The sequence below is a fragment of the Gracilinanus agilis genome, chromosome 2 (genome assembly GCF_016433145.1).
Source record: "Gracilinanus agilis isolate LMUSP501 chromosome 2, AgileGrace, whole genome shotgun sequence".
Classification (NCBI taxonomy): Eukaryota; Metazoa; Chordata; class Mammalia; order Didelphimorphia; family Didelphidae; genus Gracilinanus; species Gracilinanus agilis.
The window spans coordinates 632,685,555-632,707,958 of NC_058131.1; the positions used below are offsets into that span (position 1 = coordinate 632,685,555).

A 22,404-nucleotide genomic window follows, 5' to 3' on the forward strand; every position below is an offset into this window, starting at 1 on the left:
AGGAAGGAAGGAAGGAAGGAAGGAAAGAAGGAAGGAAAGAAGGAAGGAAGGAAGGAAGGAAGGAAGGAAGGAACGAAGGAAGGAACGAAGGAAGGAAGGAAGGAAGGAAGGAAGGAAGGAAGGAAGGAACAAAGGAACGAAGGAACGAAGGAATGAAGGAAGGAAGGAACTATAGCTTAGAGATGTTAATTGACTTGCCCAAGGCCAAAAAGCCCATAAATATCAGTCAGGTCTGAAACCCAGGTCTTCTGACTCCAAATCCAAGACTCTGCCACCATTAAAGGATACCATCATCTTAAAAAGGAAAAATTTCCCACTATTAAATCATTCTTGTTCATTGACTATATCAATGCTTAGAGGTCTTTTATTCCATCAGAATGATTTATTAAATATCTATATGGCAAGAAATTCATACTTTTATAAGTTCCTTGAAAGTACTTCTGCTTCATGAGTTAGCACAAGATAAAGGCTTAGTTTATAAAAGCAGCCTTTTATCTATTATAGAAGAACATTATGAATCTCTAGATTGTATTTTTCAGTCTTTAAAGTCATATTTAAAAAATTATATTTAAAATATTTCCCCTTTGGGAAAATGCTCTATCATTACTTCAAAGTGAATATGATATGATAGTCATATCATTATGACTATGACACTGCAAGGGTCTATGATCTGTCTGTGTGAGTATTCCTTCCACTGACACAGATTGCTAGCCCTCTATAAGAGTAGATTATCTTTAAAAGTTACTATGGGGAGCAGCTGGGTGGCTCAATGGATTGAGAGTCAGGCCTAGAGATAGGAGGTCCTAGGTTCAAATATGGCCTCAGACACTTCCTAGCTTTGTGATCTTGGATAAGTCACTTAACTCCCATTGCCTAGCCCTTACCACTCTTCTTCCTTAGAACCAAAATATTGGTTCTAAGGTGGAAGGTAAGAGTTTAAAAAAAGGGGGGGGGGGGGGAGAAGAGTTACTTTGGCCAAAAAGTTCTTCATCCTGAAGCCGGCTTGGTGACAGACCTCTTTGAAATTATGTGGTCTGCTACTCAACAACAGATATATAGCACAACACCAGGTCCACATTAACTTACCAACAAAAACACCAAATAATGGACAGCTGTAACACACAATCCCAAGGCTCATGCTGAAGCTTGGTTATGATTAATATGAATAACGAATCCTGTGAAGTGGACATAAGTATGCAAATCGCACTTAGGTAAAACATTGTCACTGCTTCCAACCCAACAGAAACCTGCAGAGCAAATTCAAATAATGCAACCTCTTGGGAGGCAATTAATTATTTGTCCTAACCAGAGACCTAGCTTCCTTGGTAATGGTTCATACCATTACAACTAAGTTGAATACCCTTTGCTATTCCTATTAGAAAAGTCTTGGAATTCTCTTTCTTGCTTCCACCTATGCCCTACTCCATCACTCACCCAATTTTGTAATCAAAATCTTAGGGGACGGGGAAGAGGCGTAGAGAGGGTCTGGAAGTGTTTTTTGTTTCTACTTATATTTTATTATAAGCCATACATATTCAGCTACATTTAAGGAATGGGGTGGGGGGGAAACAGACTGGGGACTTCCTCCATGGTTCAGTAAGAGATAAAAACCTGTTTTGTTAAATATATCCTACATGCTAACTCATGGGGGAGAAGCACTTTTAAACAAATGTTTAAAAATATAAAGTAACTATAAAAATAGTTAAGCTCTGTTAGAAGGCCAACCACGCAAAACAAAGAGTAACGTTTCATTTCGCATCACAACTTTAGTTAAGGGGGTATAGAGCTCTCCTTCAAATGAAGGTTACAGTCTATCTGCTTAAATCAAAAGAGATATATACATTAATTCATAATGGTGGCATCAATCAGGAGTGGAGAGGGTATGGGGAAAAATATATATATATAGAGAGAGAGATACATTCAATTAGAAAGGTAGGGAATATATACAAATAGATGAGAGAGGCAGCATAGTATAGCAAAACTCAAACCTAGAATCAGAAAACATGGTCCCAATGTTACTTTCTATTAGCTGTGTGACTATGAGAAAAATCACTTAAATCTAAGCCTCAGTCCACTCATCCTTACAATGGGTATATAAATATATCTTAGATAAATATATATACTTCCCTCCTGTAAGGAAAGGGAATAGAGGCAGGGATGAGATCCAAGTATTCATTAGTATGAGGGAATTCCTAGGTGAAGAAATTCTACCTACTAATAATGTAGGTTGGTATCGTCTGTGCAATTACAATCTTGGAAAGTTGCCTAGAGAACTGAGAAGTTAAGTGACTTGTCTATTCAATCAATATATGTCAAAGGTGGACCAAGTCTCATGGACCTTTTAAGATTGCTTTTCCTATTTATAAATTATTGAAAAGTATTTTCCACTCTTGTAAAGAGCCACCCACAGTGTGTGGCAACAGAAAGAGTAGTTGTCTGGGAGTTAAACAATTTAGGTTCTCATCTGTCTCTGTAATAAACTAGCTTTTTTACCTTACACAATTCTTTTTGAGCTCCAAGTCTTCATATTTTTTAAAACCGGAAGAATAGAGCTTCCCCTAACTACTTTTTAGTGATGCTACAAGGATTAAATAAATTAAAGAATCTGAAGCTAATTTAAAGAGTACAAGGCTCTATAAAAAGTCAAGGCATCAGTATTATTTATGTCAAGGGGAGCAGTTCTCATGGTTTAATGAAAAGATTTAGAATCAAAGGACCTATACTCAAACCCTAAGCCTTGCCACTTACTAGCTGTGTGACCTTCCCAGCTAAGTGGCACAGTGGATAGAGTGCCCAACATGGACAAATCTGACCTCAAAAACGTACTAGCTGTGTGACCCTGGGCAAGCTATTTAACCTTGTTTGCCTTTGTTTCCTCACCTGTAAAATGAGCTGGAGAAAGAAATGGCAAACCACTCCAGTATATCTACCCCAAGTGGTGTCACAAAGAATCAGACATGACTAGGAAAAACAAAAACAAAAAAAGACTGAATTGGACCTTCCCTCTTCTGGGTCTCAATTTCCTCATCTATAGAATGAAGAATTGGAATAGATGAGTTCTAAGATCCCTCCCAGGTCTGACTATTATGGTCCTTTGAAAGCCTTGAACTTATTCAGGTGAACTACCTTGTACCACCTATGATAACAAAATGTAAATGGGTAACATGAAGCCTCCATATATCTTTTTAAGGATGCATTTACTCAGCACTTAAATCTAAAGTTACACAATATAATCTTTTTTTTCTTTAATACCTTTCATCTGAATTTTTCGATAAGCTGATAATTTCTACTAAATGAATCAGAATAATTCAGAATTATCTTTGTTGGTGGCAAAAATAGAAAGGAAATTCTGTTGTCTTGTATCAGCTTGAGAAACCAATAACACCATTGCCTTGATTTCTCTCTCTTCTGGAAATTCTAAATGAATTCCTTTACCCATTTCCATGCCTATGAAGTGAAGAAACAGACTTTGGATCTCCCTGCTACCCGAGGCTTCCTCTCCATCCCATAGTTTAAAAAAAAAAAAGACAAAGAAAAGTGGCTTGTTGACAGTTGTAGATTCATAGAAGTGAAGCTTATAAACTAAATTATTTGTGCCTCCCAGCTAACCAGTGCCATCTTTCCCCATTCTACTTGCTGCTTTTCCTGCTCAAGATCGATCTGAGCTGTCTCTCTTCAGGACCTCTGTGGGCACAGTATTTACTTCATGAAAACCTTTGAGAGGATAGAAGTACTTAAAAAAAAAATATGTGTGTGTGTGTGTGTGTGTGTGTGTGTGTGTGTGTGTGTGTGTGATTTTAAAGACTTCTGTGTACTTTAACCAAAAAAAAGTTTAGATCTTATTTTATTAGACTACTTTTGTAATTTTCAGTAATATTTTCGTGTTTTGTACGTTATCATCCATTAAAATAACAGAATGGTGTAAGTGATGAGACCCTGCTGTGGGGTTAGAGGATCCGTTAGAGGATCCAGTGCTGATGTGACTTACTACCTGGCTGACCAGCTACTGACTTTACTTCTCTGAATCTCTCATGTCTTCCAGTACTGACATTCTACACATCATTCAAGCTTCTTGGTCTGATCGGGCTTCTTTCTTTTTTGTGCAAATTCTGGGGGAATCTGGATGCCAAGAAAAGGCCAGCCCCCTCCCACCCCTTCTGCACCCTCCACAAAGTCCAGGATGGTGAAGGAAACACTCTCTGTGGAAGGGGTAGTCACTAAACCAACAAGTACAGCTTGGCAATTCACTGACTGGCTTCAAGAAGGAGAGAAATGGAGAATTATGAAGCTAATGTGAAGAAAGCATAACTTGCACCAGCCCTGCTTAATACTAATACTAGTAAAAATAACAATAATAGTAACATTGATGTAGCAATTTAAAGTCTATAAAGCCCTTTGCAAACATCAGAGCATTAGATCACTTATTTCTGAGAGCAAAAAGCAGCCTATGGGCTGATCCTTCCATCCTATAAATGCCACCTAAGATTCTGAGTAGTTGAAGCAGCATCAGATTAAAAGGCAAGAGCAAGAACTTCTAAGACCTTAGCTCTCTTGGCCCTTCTAAGTTCTCAGGCCTTTTTATTTATTTATATTTTGAGAAGGGCCAGAAACTATCCAAGAGACAAGTAGAAAACAAAGGAAAACCATCTTTCTCCCTTTGAGGGACTAGGAAAGAAACCGGGGGTAGAAGATGGGACAGAGAATGATTCAAATAGCCAGTTTTTCTAAAGAAAGGATGCTAACAAAATATTTATCTAATCAGGACTGGTTTGAGCCCTTTTGCACCCTTGAAACCATGTCTGGGTATTGGAAGTGGAAAGGAGAATTGAGACAATTATCTCAACAATCTACTTTGTAAGAGACCAATAAGACAAAGCCTTTCAGTTTTTCATTTTTGCCTGAAATAATTGAAGCCAAAGTTGGTTGCTCTTTGTTTTGGGGTTTAGGTTTTGGTTTTTTTGTTGTGGGGTTTTTTTTTGGCCTGATAATTGCCTTCATTTGCCAAGTCAGGGGAAAAAAGTCATGGAAAAATTCCCAGCAGTAATAAACGTGATAGGCATAATTTTACAATTCACATGGGTCCAATCCTCCCAGTGTAGAAACTTACAGCCTCAGAATCTCAGAGGCTGTATAATCCAACCATGACTGAACAAGGAAGTTCTCCAGATTCTAGACAACTGAGAAAAAAACCATGGAAGACTGGAAAGAGAGAAGGACTTGGATTGTCAAACACCTAGATTTGAATCTCACCTCTCACACTATCATTGTGATCATGAGCAAGTTATATAATCCTTCCCTGGGCCTCAGTTTCCTCATCTGTGAAATGAGAATAATACCTCCAATACAGTGATGGGCAACCTTTTGAGCTTGGTGTGTCAAAATTCACCAAAAAACCGAGCATAACTCGGGTGGTGTGTCACTTCAAGAAAAAAAAAGTCATAATTTCATGTTATTTATAGTTTAAATAACAAAAAATGTATAATTGTAATATATAACTATATTTAATAAACCAAAATAGGTAAATTAATATAGGTGTAGAATTGTCATCTATAGTGCACAGAGTGTCTATGCTACACTACAGCAAATGTTTCATCCTCGGCATGCGACCCCATACTTCTCTGTATGCAGCCGCATGCAGCTACGTGTATCATCAAAAATGCCTACACGTTGGGGGCAGCTGGGTGGCTCAGTGGATTGAGAGCCAGGCCCAGAGATGAGACGTCCTGGGTTCAAATCTGGCCTCAGACACTTCCTAGCTGTTTGATCCTGGGCAAGTCACTTAATCCCCACTGCCTAGCCCTTACCACTCTTCTGCCTTAGAACCAATACACGGTACTGATTCTAAGACGGAAGGTAAGGGTTTAAAAATGTTTTAATTTAATTTTTAAAAAATGGCTACATGTGTCAGTGCTGACACACATGTCATAGGTTTGCCATCACTGCTCTAGTACCTGCTTCGCAGAGTTGCCATGAGGATTATATGTCACTCTGTGTGAAAGAGTTGTGTAAACTTTAAAGGGTTTAAAAAGCCAATTCATAAATCCAGATCTATAAATTCATCCCTACTATTTACTTTCTTTCTTTTCTTTTTTAAACTCTTACCTTCTGTCTAAGATTTGATACTTGGCATCTAAGGCAATATTCTAAGGCAGAAGAGTATCAAGGGCTAAAGGCAATGGGGATTAAGTGACTTGCCCAACATCACACAGCTAAGGAAATGTCTGAGGTCCCATTTGAACCCAGGTCCTCCTGACTCACCAAGCCTGGTATTCTATCCACTATTCTACCTAACTACCCCACTGCTGTTTACTTTTCCCCCAACCCTAATCTTCTGTTGTAGAATCTAGAATCACTACCAAGTGTCAATTCTAAAGTTGAAGAGCAGCAAGGGTTAGGCATTTGGGGTTAAGTGACTTGCCCAGGGTCACATAGCTGGGAAGTGTCGGAGGCCAATTTGTACCCAGGTCATTCTATCCTATGTGCTACCTAGCTGCCTCTCCTATTATTTGCTTTCTTTTTTTGTGTGTTAGCTATTCTTATTTACTATTAATATTACATGGTACTTTGTATCTCTCTAATGTATCTCTCATGTAACATTGAATATTCTGTTTTCTTTTTCTTTTTTTTTTAATTGTTATTTTACTTTCAGATGTGAAGGATTTAGTCCCACTCCTCCTGCTCTCATGCTATCTTCAAACTTCCCTACTTCTCTCCAACTTAAAATCTGTTAATGCACAGCCACTCTAAAGGCAATGGTAGTGAAAGTGTACCCAGTTTACCACTACGTCCTCATTTACCAAGGCTTTGGTTCCCTACTGCCCTAACGATCTCAATTGACAGGACCTTCAAATTACAGCAAAAATCAATTCACGTATGGTTCTCCCTACAGAGGCACCCACATAGCTAAGCAAAGAGTGGCCATCACCAGTACTGGTCTATGATGATGAATTCAATAGCCATGAAAATCCACTTAAGGCCACCTAACACAAATTGCCTAATATATAATAGAATACACATTTGCCTAGAAGTACACTTAGAAACGTTCTAAATCAGGTGCATGCCAACTGCATGATGCTTCATAAGAATGGATATTAAATAATTGACAAAGCAACTAACAATGCACTGTGCTTTTATCTCTAAACATCTGGTTACCATTTACTGTCTGTATGCATTCTTAATGTGGCCCAGTAAAGGAAAGGCATCCTTGTAATTTATTCAAAGAACAAAAGCTATAGCCCAAATCAAACTCTAGATGACATAAAGAATAATTTTATTCCAAAACTTTAATGTATTTTTATTATGATTTTCCTTTTTATTTTGGGAATCTAGACCCAGGATTTCATTAGTATAGGGAATTCCTAATAAGGCTACTCTTTCCAAAGTAGACTGCCACTCTTCTGCCATTTTTAGCTTCAGTTGCCATGATTTTACACTAGATTGAACCACCCTTTTCATTTTTAATATGGAGCACTTTGAGTCATAGAACCATAGAGGTAGAACTAGAAAGGCCTCTGAGACCACAGAGTCCGGTCCCTTCATTTTAAAGATAAGGAAACTGAGGCTTAGGGAGATTAAGTGCCTTGCTCAGGATGACACGAGCAATATTACCATTTACATGGTACATTATACTTAAAAAGCATTTTATGATGATTATATCATATGGCTCTCGTGACAACCCTACAAGCTAAGTAGGACAAGTTATATCCATTCTTCAAATGTTCATTTTCAAAGAAAATGAAATATAGAGAGAGAAAAGCAGCATATGGTGGAAAGAGCAATAAAACCTAGATTTAGAAACCCAGCCCCAATTCACCCAATATAAGCTATATAACTTAGGGAAGTCACTTAACCTTCAGCCTCAGTATCCTCATCTGTAAAAGGAAGGTTATAATACTTCCAATATCTCTTTTCACAGGTCCATGATAAAGAAAAAAATTTTCCAAGACTGGTAAAGCACAATAAAAATGTCAGCTGTTATTATTATTGGTGATTTGTCCCAAGATCGCGCAGCTAGTAAGTAAAAGACGTTATGATTGAAACATCTCAGGACTCCAAATACAACTCTCTTATCCATTTCAAAATACAAGGAATAAGTCAAATCCTTTGCAAAGAGTGTGTGCCAATTTCTTCACACATTATAAATATATTCTGGCATTAGTTACACCTACTTCAGTTTTTTGAAAGGAGAGAAAAACAATATATCCCAAGGGAATGTTACAGAAACTCTTGGCTGATAACGCACTGAAGGAAATACCTGTTTCTTATCTTGAATTTTCTTAAAGTCTTCACATGCTAGCCAAAACAAGACATTTTCTTCACTAAATTCTTTTTTCAAAAATTCCTGGGGAGAAACAAGAGAAAAACATTATATACTCTTCTAATTTAGTTTCTCCCTTTTTAAAAATTTCTTTCACATGGAATTAATCAACTATTCAACAACTTCAATCATCTTTTAACAAGTCCACAGTGAAATCCTTTGGTTTTAGTGGATTTAAAAAAATAATAGGATTATTTTAGATTTTATACACATTTAGATTTGATCATTCTGATATCATAAGAAAAACAAAAAACTGGGCAAGTTTCTAAAAACAGTACTCACTCATAGTAAATTAAGGTAAATTAAAATGGAAAGCACATTAATTCTTTCTAGACAGTATTTAAACAATGTACATTCCCTCTAAAAATCAAAAATATTTTAAAAGAGAAGAAAAAATAGGCAAGGCTATCTAGGAAAGAAATTATTAAAATAATTTTCATTTTGCCCTTACCTTCTGTCTTAGTATGAGTTCTAAGATAGAAGAGCAGAAGGGCTAGGTAATTGGGGTTATGTGACTTGCCCAGGATCACACAACTAGAAAGTACCTGAGGCCAGATATGAATGCAGGTCCTCCTGACTCTAGGCCTGGCACTCTATCCACTCTGTTAACTAGCCACTGCAAAGATAAATTTAAATTTGAGGTGCTTTTGTTTTCCATCCCTACCAAGCATCATTCATATATTCTTGGGGACCTTCTTTGTGCCTGTAGAAACTAAGGCTAGTGGAGAGAAGTTACAGGGAGGTGGACTTCACCTCAATATAAGTAAAAACTTGCTGATAATTAGAGCATCCTCCAAAATGAAGAGCTGCCTCATTAGCCACTGAGTTACCCATTGCCAAAAATGTCCAGGAAGGACCTGGATGACCACTTTTATTATATATCTTGAGGAAGAGATTCATAATTCAAGTGAGCGATAGACTACATTAGTCTCACTGAAACATTCTAAAGATGATGAAAAGAAGCCTCAGAGAGGTAGCAATGACTTGCCCAAGGCTGTTCAGCAAGTACAAAACAAGGATCTCATTCTCCTGATATTTTCTACTATCCACTATCAAATATTTCTTCGCCAAGATATGGAACAAGCCTGAACCTGCTTTCCAGCATGTAGCTGAGCACAGAAGGGGAGGAAAGAAATCCTGATGGCACTTACCTTGTCCTATCTGATTTTTCAGTCAACTGATTTCAAAGATAGATTCTACCCATTCTTCTATGTTTCCTTATGGTGCTTTTAACCAGCTTACAGGTAGAATTTGGTAACTCTTCCCCTCCCCCTCAACTAGATCTTAGGAAAGATCACCATTTCATGATTCCTATTTGGCAAATATATTAACTAAAAGAATATAAATTTGCTGTTCATATTAACCTATTTTTTCTCCACTGTCATAGTTTAAAGGATTTAAAGCTAGCAAGGCCTTCAGAGATCATCCAATCCAACCCTCTCATTTTTTTTAAACTACAAATTATTTTATTTGTGTCTTAAAAATTTCATTTTCTGGAGGCAGCTGGGTAGCTCAGTGGATTGAGAGTCAGGCCTAGAGACAGGAGGTGCTAGGTTCAAATCTGGCCTCAGACACTTCCCAGCTGTGTGACCCTGGGCAAGTCACTTGACCCCCATTGCCCACCCTTGCCACTCTTCCAACTAGGAACCAATACCCAGAAGTTAAGGGTTAAAAAAAAAAGTTTCATTTTCTGAGTCTTTCAACTTCAGATTTTTTTAATTTTTTAGAATATTTTTCCATGGTTACATGATTCATGTTCTTTCCCCCCTCTCATTTTTTTAAGTCAATAACCACTTATTCATACTTCATAACATTGTGCTATGTAAAAAAGTCTTGGGGCAGGGCAGCTAGATGGCTCAATGGATAGAGAGCCAGGCCCCGAGTCAGGAGGACCTGGGTACAAATTGGCCTCAGATACTTCCTAGCTGTGTGACTCTGGGCAAGTCATTTAATCCCTATCACCCAGCCCTTACAGCTCATCTGCCTTGGAACCAATACTTAGTATCAATAGAAAGAAAGAAAGAAAGAAAGAAAGAAAGAAAGAAAGAAAGAAAGAAAGAAAGGAAGGAAGAAAGAAAGAAAGAAAGAAAGAAAGAAAGAAAGAAAGAAAGAAAGAAAGAAAGAAAGAAAGAAAGAAAGAAAGAAAATTAAAATTTGGAAAATTAAAATAGACTTTTCAGGAAATGGTGATTAAGTACTCTGAAAGATAAATTCAAGAATCCTCAAAGATTTGATATCAACAATTGATGTGTAAGTCCTGACCTCAATTTCTTATTTTAAATAAGAAAACTGATGACCAGGAAGGTTAAGATTCCACAGGTAGTAAGCAGCAAAGCCAGGATTCAGACCCAAGTCCTCTGACTTCCAATTCAATGATCTTTTTTTCACTCAAGTCTCTTCATTTTCCCTGAATATTGTGGTAATTTTAAATGTACCACAAAGTGCTTTCTATGCTTCCAAAAGTAACATGATGTCAAGAATATCTTAAGTATAAATCTAGGAAAGTAGTTCTTTCTTTGAGAACCTCAGTTGCTGTATCTGTTCAATGAAGGATTTGAATCAGATGATGTCTAACGTTGCTTTTTGGTTTTTAACAAGACTTTATAAGTCAGGGGGGCAGCTGGGTAGCTCAGTGAATTGAGATCCAGGCCTAGAGACAGGAGGTCCTAAGTTCAAATCTGGCCTCAGACACTTCCCAGCTGTGTGACCCTGGACAAGTCACTTGACCCCCAATGCCTACTCTTACCACACTTACACAGTATTGGCTCCAAGATGGAAGGTAAGTGTTTAAAAAAAAAAAAAAAAGACTTTATGAGTCAGTCAGACAGAGACAGACAGGCTCCTACCTGGAATCAAAGAGCTCAAAATTCTCTAATCACTGACAAATTTTGTTGTCTACCCACCCCACCTTCATCCCATAGTATACAATGTCTGAGGTGTATTATAATCCACATGCTCTTAATAAAGCTCTATTAAGGAAAATATCTTCAATTCATTAGTGTCTGCTTAATGAGATATTTCTCAAGTCTTTCAGATGTGATATACAAGACTAAGCCCTGGTCTTTTTTTTTTTTTTTTAGACATTTATCTGATCATCTTAACATTTTATGCAATATAAATAGTAAAAATAGCAACCCTAAATCGTTTAATTCCCTCTGGGTCTTCAAGCAAGTTCTCCAAGGAGGTTGCCCATTTTGTAGTGCCTTTTACATTCTGGTGGCTGCTGCTAGGAGTCCCATCACCATCATGTATATCTGGAAAAAAAAAAAAAAACAAACCAAAATGTAGGTTACATGTATGGTTCTCCTGAAGATAATACCATTTTCAAAAACTGGCATCTTATCTGACTTATCATTTGTACCTTCTGAAAACCTTGGGAATCCCGTCCTGTAACTCAAAAGCATTTACCAACAAAAAGTTTTGCCATTTTGTTTTTACAGTCTGACAGGCCTCTCATCAGATGCTACTAATTAATTGTAAGTTACATAAACAGAAGGAAAAGGAACTTACAAAACTAATCAATCACTAAACATTTATTAAGCACCTATTGTGTTCCAAGTATCATTATTAGTAGAAGTAAAGTGATAGCAAATATGGGTGTTTCACTTTATAGAAACAATAATTTCCTTTAATTTTTTCCCATTAAGTAAAATTTCATATTAAAAATACTTGGGGGTAGCTGGATAGCTGAGTGGATTGAGAGCCAGACCTAGAGACAAGAGGTCCTAGGTTTAAATCTGGTCTCAGACACTTCCTAGCTGTGTGACCCTGGGCAAGTCACTTAACCCCCATTGCCTAGCCATGGAAGTTAAGAGTTTTTGTGTGTGTGTGTGTTTTTAAATACCCTCCAGAGGCAGCTAGTAGCACAGAGGGCCAGGCCCGGAGACAGGATGGCCTTGTATCAAATCTCATCTCAGATATTTCCTAGGAGCATGACCCTGGGCAAATCATTTAACCCCAATTGCCTAGCCCTTGCCAATCTCCTGTCTTAGAACTGATACTAAGACAGAAAGTAAGGATTTAAAATAAAATATCCTTCATTCTCCACTCTCAGATTACTTCATTTCATTGGAAATGTATTTCTACTAAAAAAAAAAATCAAACCTCCAGGCATAACAAAGTGACAAGAAAACAGCAAAACTTTAAAAAACTAAACAGCTTAAGAGAAGATATTTTTATAAATATTAATATTTACAAGTTAGTAAGGGATAGAAATTTAGAATGTTAGAGTTAGATGAACTGCAGAGTACATTGAATCCAACATTTTCATATGAAACAGGAATAAACTAAAACGTAGGCAGGATCAAATTGCCCAAGATCACATAGTTAAGTGGATTGAAGAAATAGCTGGATGGTCTAAAGAAAAAAAATAGATCAAATTAAGTTTAAAAATCACATGAATTCAATAAAAATCATACGGCTAACTCAGTAAAGACATGAAAAGCTTTCAGCAAAATTCAACACCCATTCCTATTAAAAATACTAGAAAGGGGGGCAGCTGGGTAGCTCAGTGGATTAAGAGTCAGGCCTAGAGATGGGAGGTCCTAGGTTCAAATCTGCCCAGCTGTGTGACCCTGGGCAAGTCACTTGACCCCCATTGCACACCCTTACCATTCTTCCACCAAGGAACCAATACACAGAAGTTAAGGGTTTAAAAAAAAAAGATTTAAAAAAATACTAGAAAGCATGGAATAAATGGAGCTTTTCTTAAAATAAGTAATATCTACTTAAAACAAAGAGCAAGTATTATCTGTAATGGAGATAAACTAGAATGTAATCTGAAATGGGGATAAGCTTTCCCAGTAAGATTCAGGGCAAAGCAGAGATGGCCATATCATTACTATTATTCAATATTGTATTAGAAATGCTAGCTACAGCAATAAGACAAGAAAAATAAAGAATAAGAAGAGGCAATGAGAAAACAAAACTATCACTCTTTTTTTTTTTTAAAGGTAAGGACCTTCCATCTTGGAGTCAATACTGTGTATTGGTTCCAATGCAGAAGAGTGGTAAGGGCTAGGCAATGGGGGTCAAGTGACTTGCCCAGGGTCACACAGCTGGGAAGTGTCTGAGGCCAGATTTGAACTTAGAACTTCCTGTCTCTAAACCTGGTTCTCAATCCACTGAGCTACCCAGCTGCCCCCAAAACTATCACTCTTTATAGATGACATGATGGTATACACAGAAAACACTAGAAAATCAACTTTAAAACTAGATAAAACAAATAACAACTTTAGTAGAAATGCAGGATATAAAATAAATCTACATAGTTCATTAGCATTTTTCTATTACCCACAATACCCATCAGGAAGAGGTAAAAAGAGAAATTCCACTTAAAGTAAGTGTAGACAATATAAACGATGTAGGAGTCTACCTGTCAAGACAAATCCTAGGACTTCATGAACACAATTACAAAACACTTTTCACACAAATAAAGGCAGATCTAAACTGGAGAAATATTAATTGATCATGGGTAGGGCCAAGACAATAGAATAAAAATAACAATTCTACATAAATTGATTTAGTTATTCAGGGCCATATTAAACTACCAAAGAATTCTTTTAGAGATCCAGAAAAATATAACAACAAAATTCATCTGGAAGAACAAAAGGTAAAGAAAATCAAGAGAATCAATGGGGAAAAGTGTGAAAAAAGATAGTTTACCAGTATCAGGTTTCAAACATATTACAAAGCAGTAGACATCAAAACAATCTGGGACTAGCTAAGAAATAGAGTAGTAGATGAATGGAATAGATTAGACATACAAAATACAGTAGTACATGATCATAGCGATCTAGTGTTTGACAAATCCAAAGATCTGAGCTTTGGGAACAAGAACTCACCATTTGACAAAAGCTGCTGTGAAAACTGAAAGCGGTTTGAAGAAACTAGGCATAGATCGACATCTCACACTATATACCAACATAAGGTCAAAATGGGTATGTGACTTAGACATAAAGGGGTGATATAATAAATAAATTAGGGGAGCGTGCCAAATTTAGTCTATCATATCTATGGACAAGGCAAGAGTTTATGACCAAAGGAGATAGAGAAGATCAAAAGAAGTAAAATGGATAATTCTGATTACATGAAATTTAAAGGTTTCACACAAACAAAGCTGATGCAGCCAAAATTAAAGGAAAACAAGAAACCAAAATGAGGAGGAATTTTCATGTTTTTCTCCTAAGTCCTCATTTCTCAAATATATAGAGAACTGAGTCAAACACTTTTTTAAAAAGAGCCATTCTCCAATTGCTAATTTTTTCAGGCAATTTTCAGAAAAAGAAATTAGTTATCAAAAATCATATGAAAATGGTCTAAATCATTAATAATTGGGGAAATGCAAATTTAAAAAACTCTGAGGTGCCACCTCACATCTATCAGGTTGGCTGATGACAGAAAAGGAAAATGACAAATGCTGGAAGGGATGTGGAAAAGTTGGGTCACTAATGCACTGTTGGTAAAATTGGGAACTAGTCTACCCATTCTGGAGAACAATCTGGAACTATGTCCAAAGGGCTATATAACTGTGTGTACCTCTTGACCCAGGTAAACCACTGATAAGCTCTGTAACCCAAAGAGATCAAAGGAAAAGGACCCATAAGTACCAAAATAGTTATAGAAGCTCTTTTGTGGCAAAGAACTGGAAATTGACAGGCTGCCCATCAGGCAGGAAATGGTTGAACAAGTTATGGTATATGATGGTGACAGAATGCTTCTGTGCTCTAAGAAATGATAAGAATGGTGTCAGAAAAATTTTGAAACACTTATATGAACTGATGCCAAGGGAAGTGAGCAGATCCAGGAGAACACTGTACACAGTAAAAGCAATATTATAATAATGATCAACAAAGGAAGATGTAGCTAATTGTGATCAGTAAAATGATCCAAGATCTTTTTAAAGGACTTACAATGAAAAATGCTATCAACTTCCAGAAAGAGAAATGATGAACTGAGTGAAAACTGAAGTATAATTTTTTCACTTTGTTTATATTGCCTTTTTTATGGCAACATGACTAACATGGAAATATGTATTACATGATTTCACATGTATAATTGATAACATATTGCTTGCCTTCTTGATGTTTGGGGGAGGAGAAGAGAAAGGGAGCGGATATGTAATTCCACTGATTTTTAAATGAATGTTAAAAATAAGTAAATAATAAATTTGAGAGAGAAAGTCACATAGCTTCTAGAAATCACCTTTAAATTTTGAGATTTGAGCTAACTAGTTGACCTCTTGCAAATTCAAAAAGTTTCTGAGACAATAAATGACCTTATCCTCTTCTTCAATATCCCATTGGAAGATAATAAGCAATACTCTTTTGTTGCTTGATTGTGCTTCCCAAGTCTGTTAGAAGCTACTGGCCTTCAGAAATGAACATGTTTATTACACTATAAACATCATATTTGCAAACTAGATGAGGTAGACTCATTGTTAGAGCTAGTAGAAGTTTGTGCTGAATTGAAGACAAGACAGAGAAGCCCTGAAAGTCAGGCTTCGATAAGTAGTTATAAAAATGAATGCGCAGTGGTGGTTATGTGGCTCAGTGGATTGAGAGTCAGGTCTGGAAATGGAAGGGTTCAAATATGACATCAGACACACTCTGTGATACTGGGAAAAATACTTAACCACAGTTGCCTCTCCCATATTTCTCTTCTGCCTTAGAATCAATACTTAGAATGGATTCTAAGACAGAAGGTAAGGGTTTAAAAAAAAAAAAAAAAAAGTGAATCCACAGGGGCAGCTAGCACAATGGATAAGAGTGCCAGGCCTGGAGTCAGAAAGACTTAGGTTCAAATCTGGCCTTGGACACTTTCTAGCTGTGTGATCCTAGACAAGTCACTTAATCCCAAATGCCTACTCCTTACCACTCTTCTGTCTTAGAACTGACACTAAGTATTGATTCTAAAACAGAAGGTAAGGGTATTTGGTTTGTTTTTTTTTAATGAACACACATTTGAATGAACCAAGAAAATAGCAAATGAAGTTTTAAAGTAGTACAATTAATTATAGAAGGCAGCTAGGTGGCTCAGTGGACTGAGAGCCAAGCCTAGAGACATGAAGTCCTGGGTTCAAATCCAGACATTTCCTGGTTGTGGAACCCTGGACAAGTTACTTAATCTCCCCTGCCTAGTCCTTACCATTCTTCTGTCTTCGAGCCAATACACAGTACTGATTCTAAGATAGAAAGTAAGGTGTTTTTTTTTAAATGCACATTTAATAAATAAACCAAAGATTCTGCTCATATTAGAAATTGAAATACTCAAAAAACTCTATCCAAGTGACTAATCTTGAGTATGACAAAAAAGTGTCTCCCTCTCCTTAACAAAGGGGTGGAATGAGGGACAGGTTGTCAAATATGTCCAAATGTCTTGGTTTGTTTTGCTTAGCTTCAATTCTTTACTCCAAGAGAGTTCTATTGAAAATGTGAGTAGAGGTCATTAGGAAGAAATGATAATGAAGAAAGAAAAAAGCATAAATAATGTATATTTTAAATATTATGGAAATGTAAAATCTCTATCAGATTGCTTGCCATCAGGCAAGGGGAAGGAGGGAAGAAGGGAGAGAATATGGCTGAAAAAATTTTAAGGGAATGTTAAAAATTGCTTTTACATGTATTTGAGGAGAAATATTTAAAAAACAAAGACTGTAAACTGGTGATATGTCTTTAGGTAATACACAATAAATTAGTTCTCTAGTTTGCAAATGCTAGAATATCTACTTTCCATGTGTTTCATTATTTAATAATGTTATTTTGTATAATGAGATACAAACCCCTTCGGAGAATCATTAATGTTGGAATCTATTCTACTCAACAACTAACTTGTACTGTTCTTATGAGAAAATGTTACATTGCTCTCTTATTCTTTTACGCAGCAAATTTTGCACACTCGTTTGCCAAAGTGAATTGTCTCTTGGATAAATGTGGAGATTTCAGTTCATTGTTCCCAGAACTTTATTGTTCTTAAGAAGCCATAGAACTCAGCTGCCAGTGCAGACCATATATGTCTCTGTCTCTCGCCACTAATTTTCGATCCAGATTTGAGATGACTCCAAAACCTAGTCCCTCTTTAAAACAAACCAAAAAAAAAACAAAAAAAAAAAAACCACACTTGATGTTCTGCTACCAACCTGCAACTGTTTGACAAATAAGTACGCACAGTAAACTATCAGATATCCCACATCTCTTCCAAGCCATTGCCATATTTAGGTTGACTAATCAGACTCCCCACTTTCTGTGGCATTAAACTGAATACCTCCCTTGTCCCTGCAGTATTTCCATTACTCTGTCCATAATACTTCTCCTGTTTTCCAGTTCACAGCTTATCAGGTCTTAGATGATTTCAAATTATTTTAAATAAAGCCATTCACTCCTCCAAGAAACAAAACTTTAGAGCTTCAGTTTATTTCCCAGAAAAATCATAGTTTGTTCAAAGAAATTTTAAAGATTACATGTCCAGGTATAAACCCCTAAAGTCTTTATCCCCATTATTAAGGAGGTTTTAAAAGACTTTGATAAGTAAAAGATAGCCAAGATTTAACATATTGTAAATCAAAGAGAACACAATTAAAAATGCCATGATTCAAATTGCAGAATTGCAGTTTAGGCACACTATATGGAAAGCTTCTTAAAAATTAGTGCTATGGGGTAGCTGGGCGGCTCAGTGGATTGAGAGCCAGGCCTAGAGACCAGAGGTCCTAGGTTCAAATTTGGCCTCAGACACTTCCTAGCTGTGTGACCCTGGGCAAGTCACTTAACCTCCATTGCCTAGCCCTTACCACTCTTCTGCCTTGGAGCCAATACATAGTATTGACTCCAAGATAGAAGGTAAGGGTTTATTTAAAAAAAAAAAAAAAAAAAAAAAGGATTAGTGCTATCTACAAGTGGAAGGCAGTGTCTTGGGATAGAGCAGGTTCCCCCTCATAAACTATCTTCAAACAAAGGCTGTGTATCTACTTGTTGGGGATGCAAGAGGTGAGATTCTTGGACAGATACATATTAGACTGGATGTCTTTGTGACTCCTTCCAATTCTGAGATTCCATAGAAGTTAGCCTTTTCCTCTAAGGAAAGTTTAGATATTTTTAGGCTAAAAAAAAGGAAAGAAGGAAAATTATAAATTTTAGAGGAACTGAGCAGGGTGGGGGGGGAGGAGGGAAGGTGCATTGACACATTCTGGATAGAGCTGTGAATTGTTACTGCCATTCTGGAAAGCCATTCAGAACTAAGTCCAAAGTAAACTGTGCACACACTTTAATCCAGCAATATCACCAATAGGCCTATATCCCAAAGTGATCAAAGAAAGAAGAACAAGTTCTTTCTGTATAAAAATATTTACAAAAGCCATTTTTGTAGTGGCAAAGAACTGGGAACGAAGGAGGCGCCTATCAGTTGGGGAACAGTTGAACAAATTATAGTATAGAAATATAATGGATTACTACTATGTTATAAGTAATGGTGAAGGGCATGCTTTTAAAGAAATCTAGAAAGATGTGCATGAATTGATGCAGAGTAAAGTGAGCAGAGCCAGGAAAATAATTTATCCTAATATGCCAGCATCTTTAAAATGAATCATTTTGGAAGACTAAAGTACTCTAATCGACATAAAGATCAATCATGACTCTAAAGGACCAGTGATGAAGAAGGCTACTCTGCATCTTGACAGAAGTGAGTGACCAATAAGCAGAATGAGAAACATGTTTTTGGACAAGATCATTATGATAATTTATTTTGCTCAACTTTGCTTATTTGTTTTAAGGTTTTGTTTTGTTTTTCCCACTTGGAGGAAAGAAGATAGTAGGAAAAAAAAATATATATATATATACACACACACGCATATATATGCTTGATTATTTTTTAAAATAAATTAAAAATAAAAAAGATACATTTGGACTCATTACAATTCACTGACAATTTTACTCTGCTATGATTTGATTAATCTTTGTTAAATATGGGAGTTGTAACCCCCACTGCCTAGCCCTTACCACTCTTCTGCCTTGGAACCAATGCATCGTTTTGATTCTAAGGTGGAAGGTAAGGGTTTTATAAACAAAAAATTAAAAATAAATAAATATGGGAGTTAATTTCATCTTGTAAAAAACAATTTCCCTAAGAAATTTATTACTAGTGTTTATTCTTTGGGGAATTTTGTAGTATTTTACAATTTTGAAAACTACTAGACAGACTAATACTTTTATTTCCTACTTTAAAATCTCTATTTTGATAAATTCATCCTTAAGTGTGTGATCAAAAAGAGAAAATTACATTTGTATAACTTGAACTTTATAAGAACAGAAGCTACAGACAGGAAGTCCTGTGTTCAAATCTGATCTCATACACTTCTCAGCTGAGCAAGTCAGGCAAGTTCCTTAATCCCGACTGCCTAGACTTTATCGCTCTTCTGGCTTAGAACCAATACTTAGTAATGAATCTAAGACAGAAGACAAAGATTTTTGTTTGTTCATTTGTTGTTGTTGTTTTTTACAAAAGCTAGAATATCAAAGAGTTACAAAGAGACAGAAAAATGAATTTTATAATTACAGAATCCTGAATTTTTAAAGATCTTAGAGGTTATCTGGTCCAACACTCCCCCATCCCCCAACTTATATATAAAATGAATAGGTGAGAAACTTGCGATCTTACTTTATCCTATATGGAAGTGGGGGGCAGAGAGAACCATAAAATATACAGGTTAGAAAGAAATCACCAACTATCCAAACCTAAATGTAGGATCAAAGATTTAGAACTAGACAGGTCCTTAAAGTTTTTCTACCCCAACCCCCTCATTTTACAGATGAGGGGTCTGGGATTCAAAGAAACTAAATGACTTGCCCAAAGTCAATCTAGGTAGTAAATGGCAGTCAGGTCTCCTACTCATGGCCTTTGATTCCAAATGTAACACCTCTAGAAAGCAGTACCAAAAAAGCAGTTAGAACACTCATTAGTACAGAATTCTGACAATATGGACCACTAGATCAAGGAACATAAAATTCTAAGTGATTATCTATAGCTAAATAACTTATAAGTGCTAAGTAATATTTTAATAATAGCAGCATATTCCCCAAAAGCCTGAAGTCAACTCTACATCTAATATTGATCTGCTTTCAAGTTCATCCTAAAACTTATGGCATATCCCGAGAAATAAGTTTTAAAATTAGTCTGATTGCCAAAAGGAAATGTAAAATATGTGTGTGTAAATATGCATTCATGTGCGCACACATACATGCCCTTTAAATAACTCCACCTTGTAGCAACACAGCAAAAGACAGCTCAAAACTCTGCTGCTCACAAAATCTAGTCCATCTTCTTACTACTTTTTCCCCCACACATTCACATATAATGAGCATGCATTCAGATCTATTACCCAAAAGAGATGCTGGTAACTGTGTCAGCAGTTACCACACAACTGATAATCCATGAAAGCAGCTTTTTGAGTATAAACTAACTTGTGGAAACAATCTTTCTAAATATTTAACTGTTTATAGCTATAGTACCAAACTTCAGAGAATGACAAGCTATTCCCCTGTTAGGGGAATTCAATGAACTGAAGTCAAATCAAAAAATAAAATGAAATAAAATAACAACAAATACCAATATCCAATAGCAAAAACAAAGCAAACACCACCATTTCTTGGGTAGCATGAAGGGGAATCTCTTGAAAAAAAGGAAAAGTATCACAGCCATTGCACAATCCTAAAAGGAAACCAAGCATTTAGTTATTACCATAAAAGTCACATGAAAACCAAAGCATCCCAAAATACTCAAATTTCTTGTCGTTAACTGGAAACCAAGGCTAACATAGAAGAATCACGGTCAAATATAGACATCTTCTGAGGGAACCATCCCTTACTTTCCATCCTTTGAGTATCACTTGAATAGCTCCTGGGTGAAATGGATGCCCATAAACCTGCCCTCGCCATTTTTGAGTTTTCAAAGACTCTAAAGAAGTCCTAAAGAAGCAGAGGTTTTGTGTCTTCTAGGCACTTTTTGACTTGATCGAAGAACAAGTCTCAACATCCTCTTTTGAATGGACTAAACAACAGATGGTCACTGACTTCCAGTTTGAATTAGAAGGAAGGAAATTAAAAAAAGGATGACCTATTGATATTTGTAGACTGTAGAATCCTTGCTCTCCAGGCAGATATCTATAGAACTAGACAAAAGTCCCACATAATGGAACAATTGTGTGGAGGGAGGAAGAGAGGCAGATCTAAAATCTACATTGTATAAACAATAAGTTCTGCTGGGATCAGTGACCTAAAATGTAAAAGCAATAATCATTTTAAAGTGGGAAAAATTAATAATATAGTTCCCTAAATAATGGAGAAGAGAAAAATTATCTATCAAGCAAATGGAAGAAATCGTTAGAGACAGAATCAATGTGTCTAGTTATTATATAAAGTTACTAAAGGATTTTTCCATGACAAAAAGAAATGTCTCCAAAATAAAAAAAAAGAAAGACAATGATGGGGAAGGCACTTAGAGTAAATATAGCTGATAAAGATCTAATATTCAGAATTTTCAAGGAATCTCTCTATACCTGTGAAAGTAACATATACCATAACCTCAGACTAGAAAGTAATGAGTTTTATATATGTAATATATATATGAGAGAGGACATAAATAATAAGCACATTAAAAACTATATTCTCTAATAGAAAAATATAGGTTAAAATAGCCTTATGATGTTGATCTTTATCATCAAATTGATAGATAAAAAAAGAATGAAATTCAAAGTTTGGGATGGAAAATCGAGCACTTAATTGCACTGGTGATAAGGCTACCGAGAGGGGCAAACTTTTTTTAACCCCTAGCTTCCATCATCAAATCAATACTGTATATAGGTTCCAAGGTAGAAGAGTGGGTAAGAATTAGGCAGTGGAGGTTAAATGACTTGCCCAAGGTCACATATCTAGGAAGTGTCTGAGGCTAGAGTTGAACCAAGGGCCTCCCATCTTAACTTTTGAAGAACAATTTAGCAATAGATAAGTTTCAAAATTTGGCATACATCCTTTAACAGGGCAATGCTATCACTTCTAGGATCAAATCCTGAAGATATCATTTAATGTTTTCTTTAATGCTGT

At 36.3% G+C, this 22,404-nt stretch overlaps 1 protein-coding gene across 1 annotated transcript in view; it reads right to left on the reverse strand.

Moving 5' to 3' along the window:
- RGS10 (regulator of G protein signaling 10) overlaps positions 1-21,240 on the reverse strand; it is a 63,193-nt gene extending 41,953 nt beyond the window's left edge. The window contains exons 1-3 of the mRNA XM_044662598.1: positions 21,171-21,240; positions 11,453-11,571; positions 8,255-8,341 (exon numbers count right to left, since the gene is read on the reverse strand). Of these exons, the coding sequence (XP_044518533.1) occupies positions 8,255-8,341; positions 11,453-11,571; positions 21,171-21,240 (276 nt within the window). The remainder of the gene's footprint in view (positions 1-8,254; positions 8,342-11,452; positions 11,572-21,170) is intronic.
- Between the last annotated feature and the right edge of the window lie 1,164 nt (positions 21,241-22,404).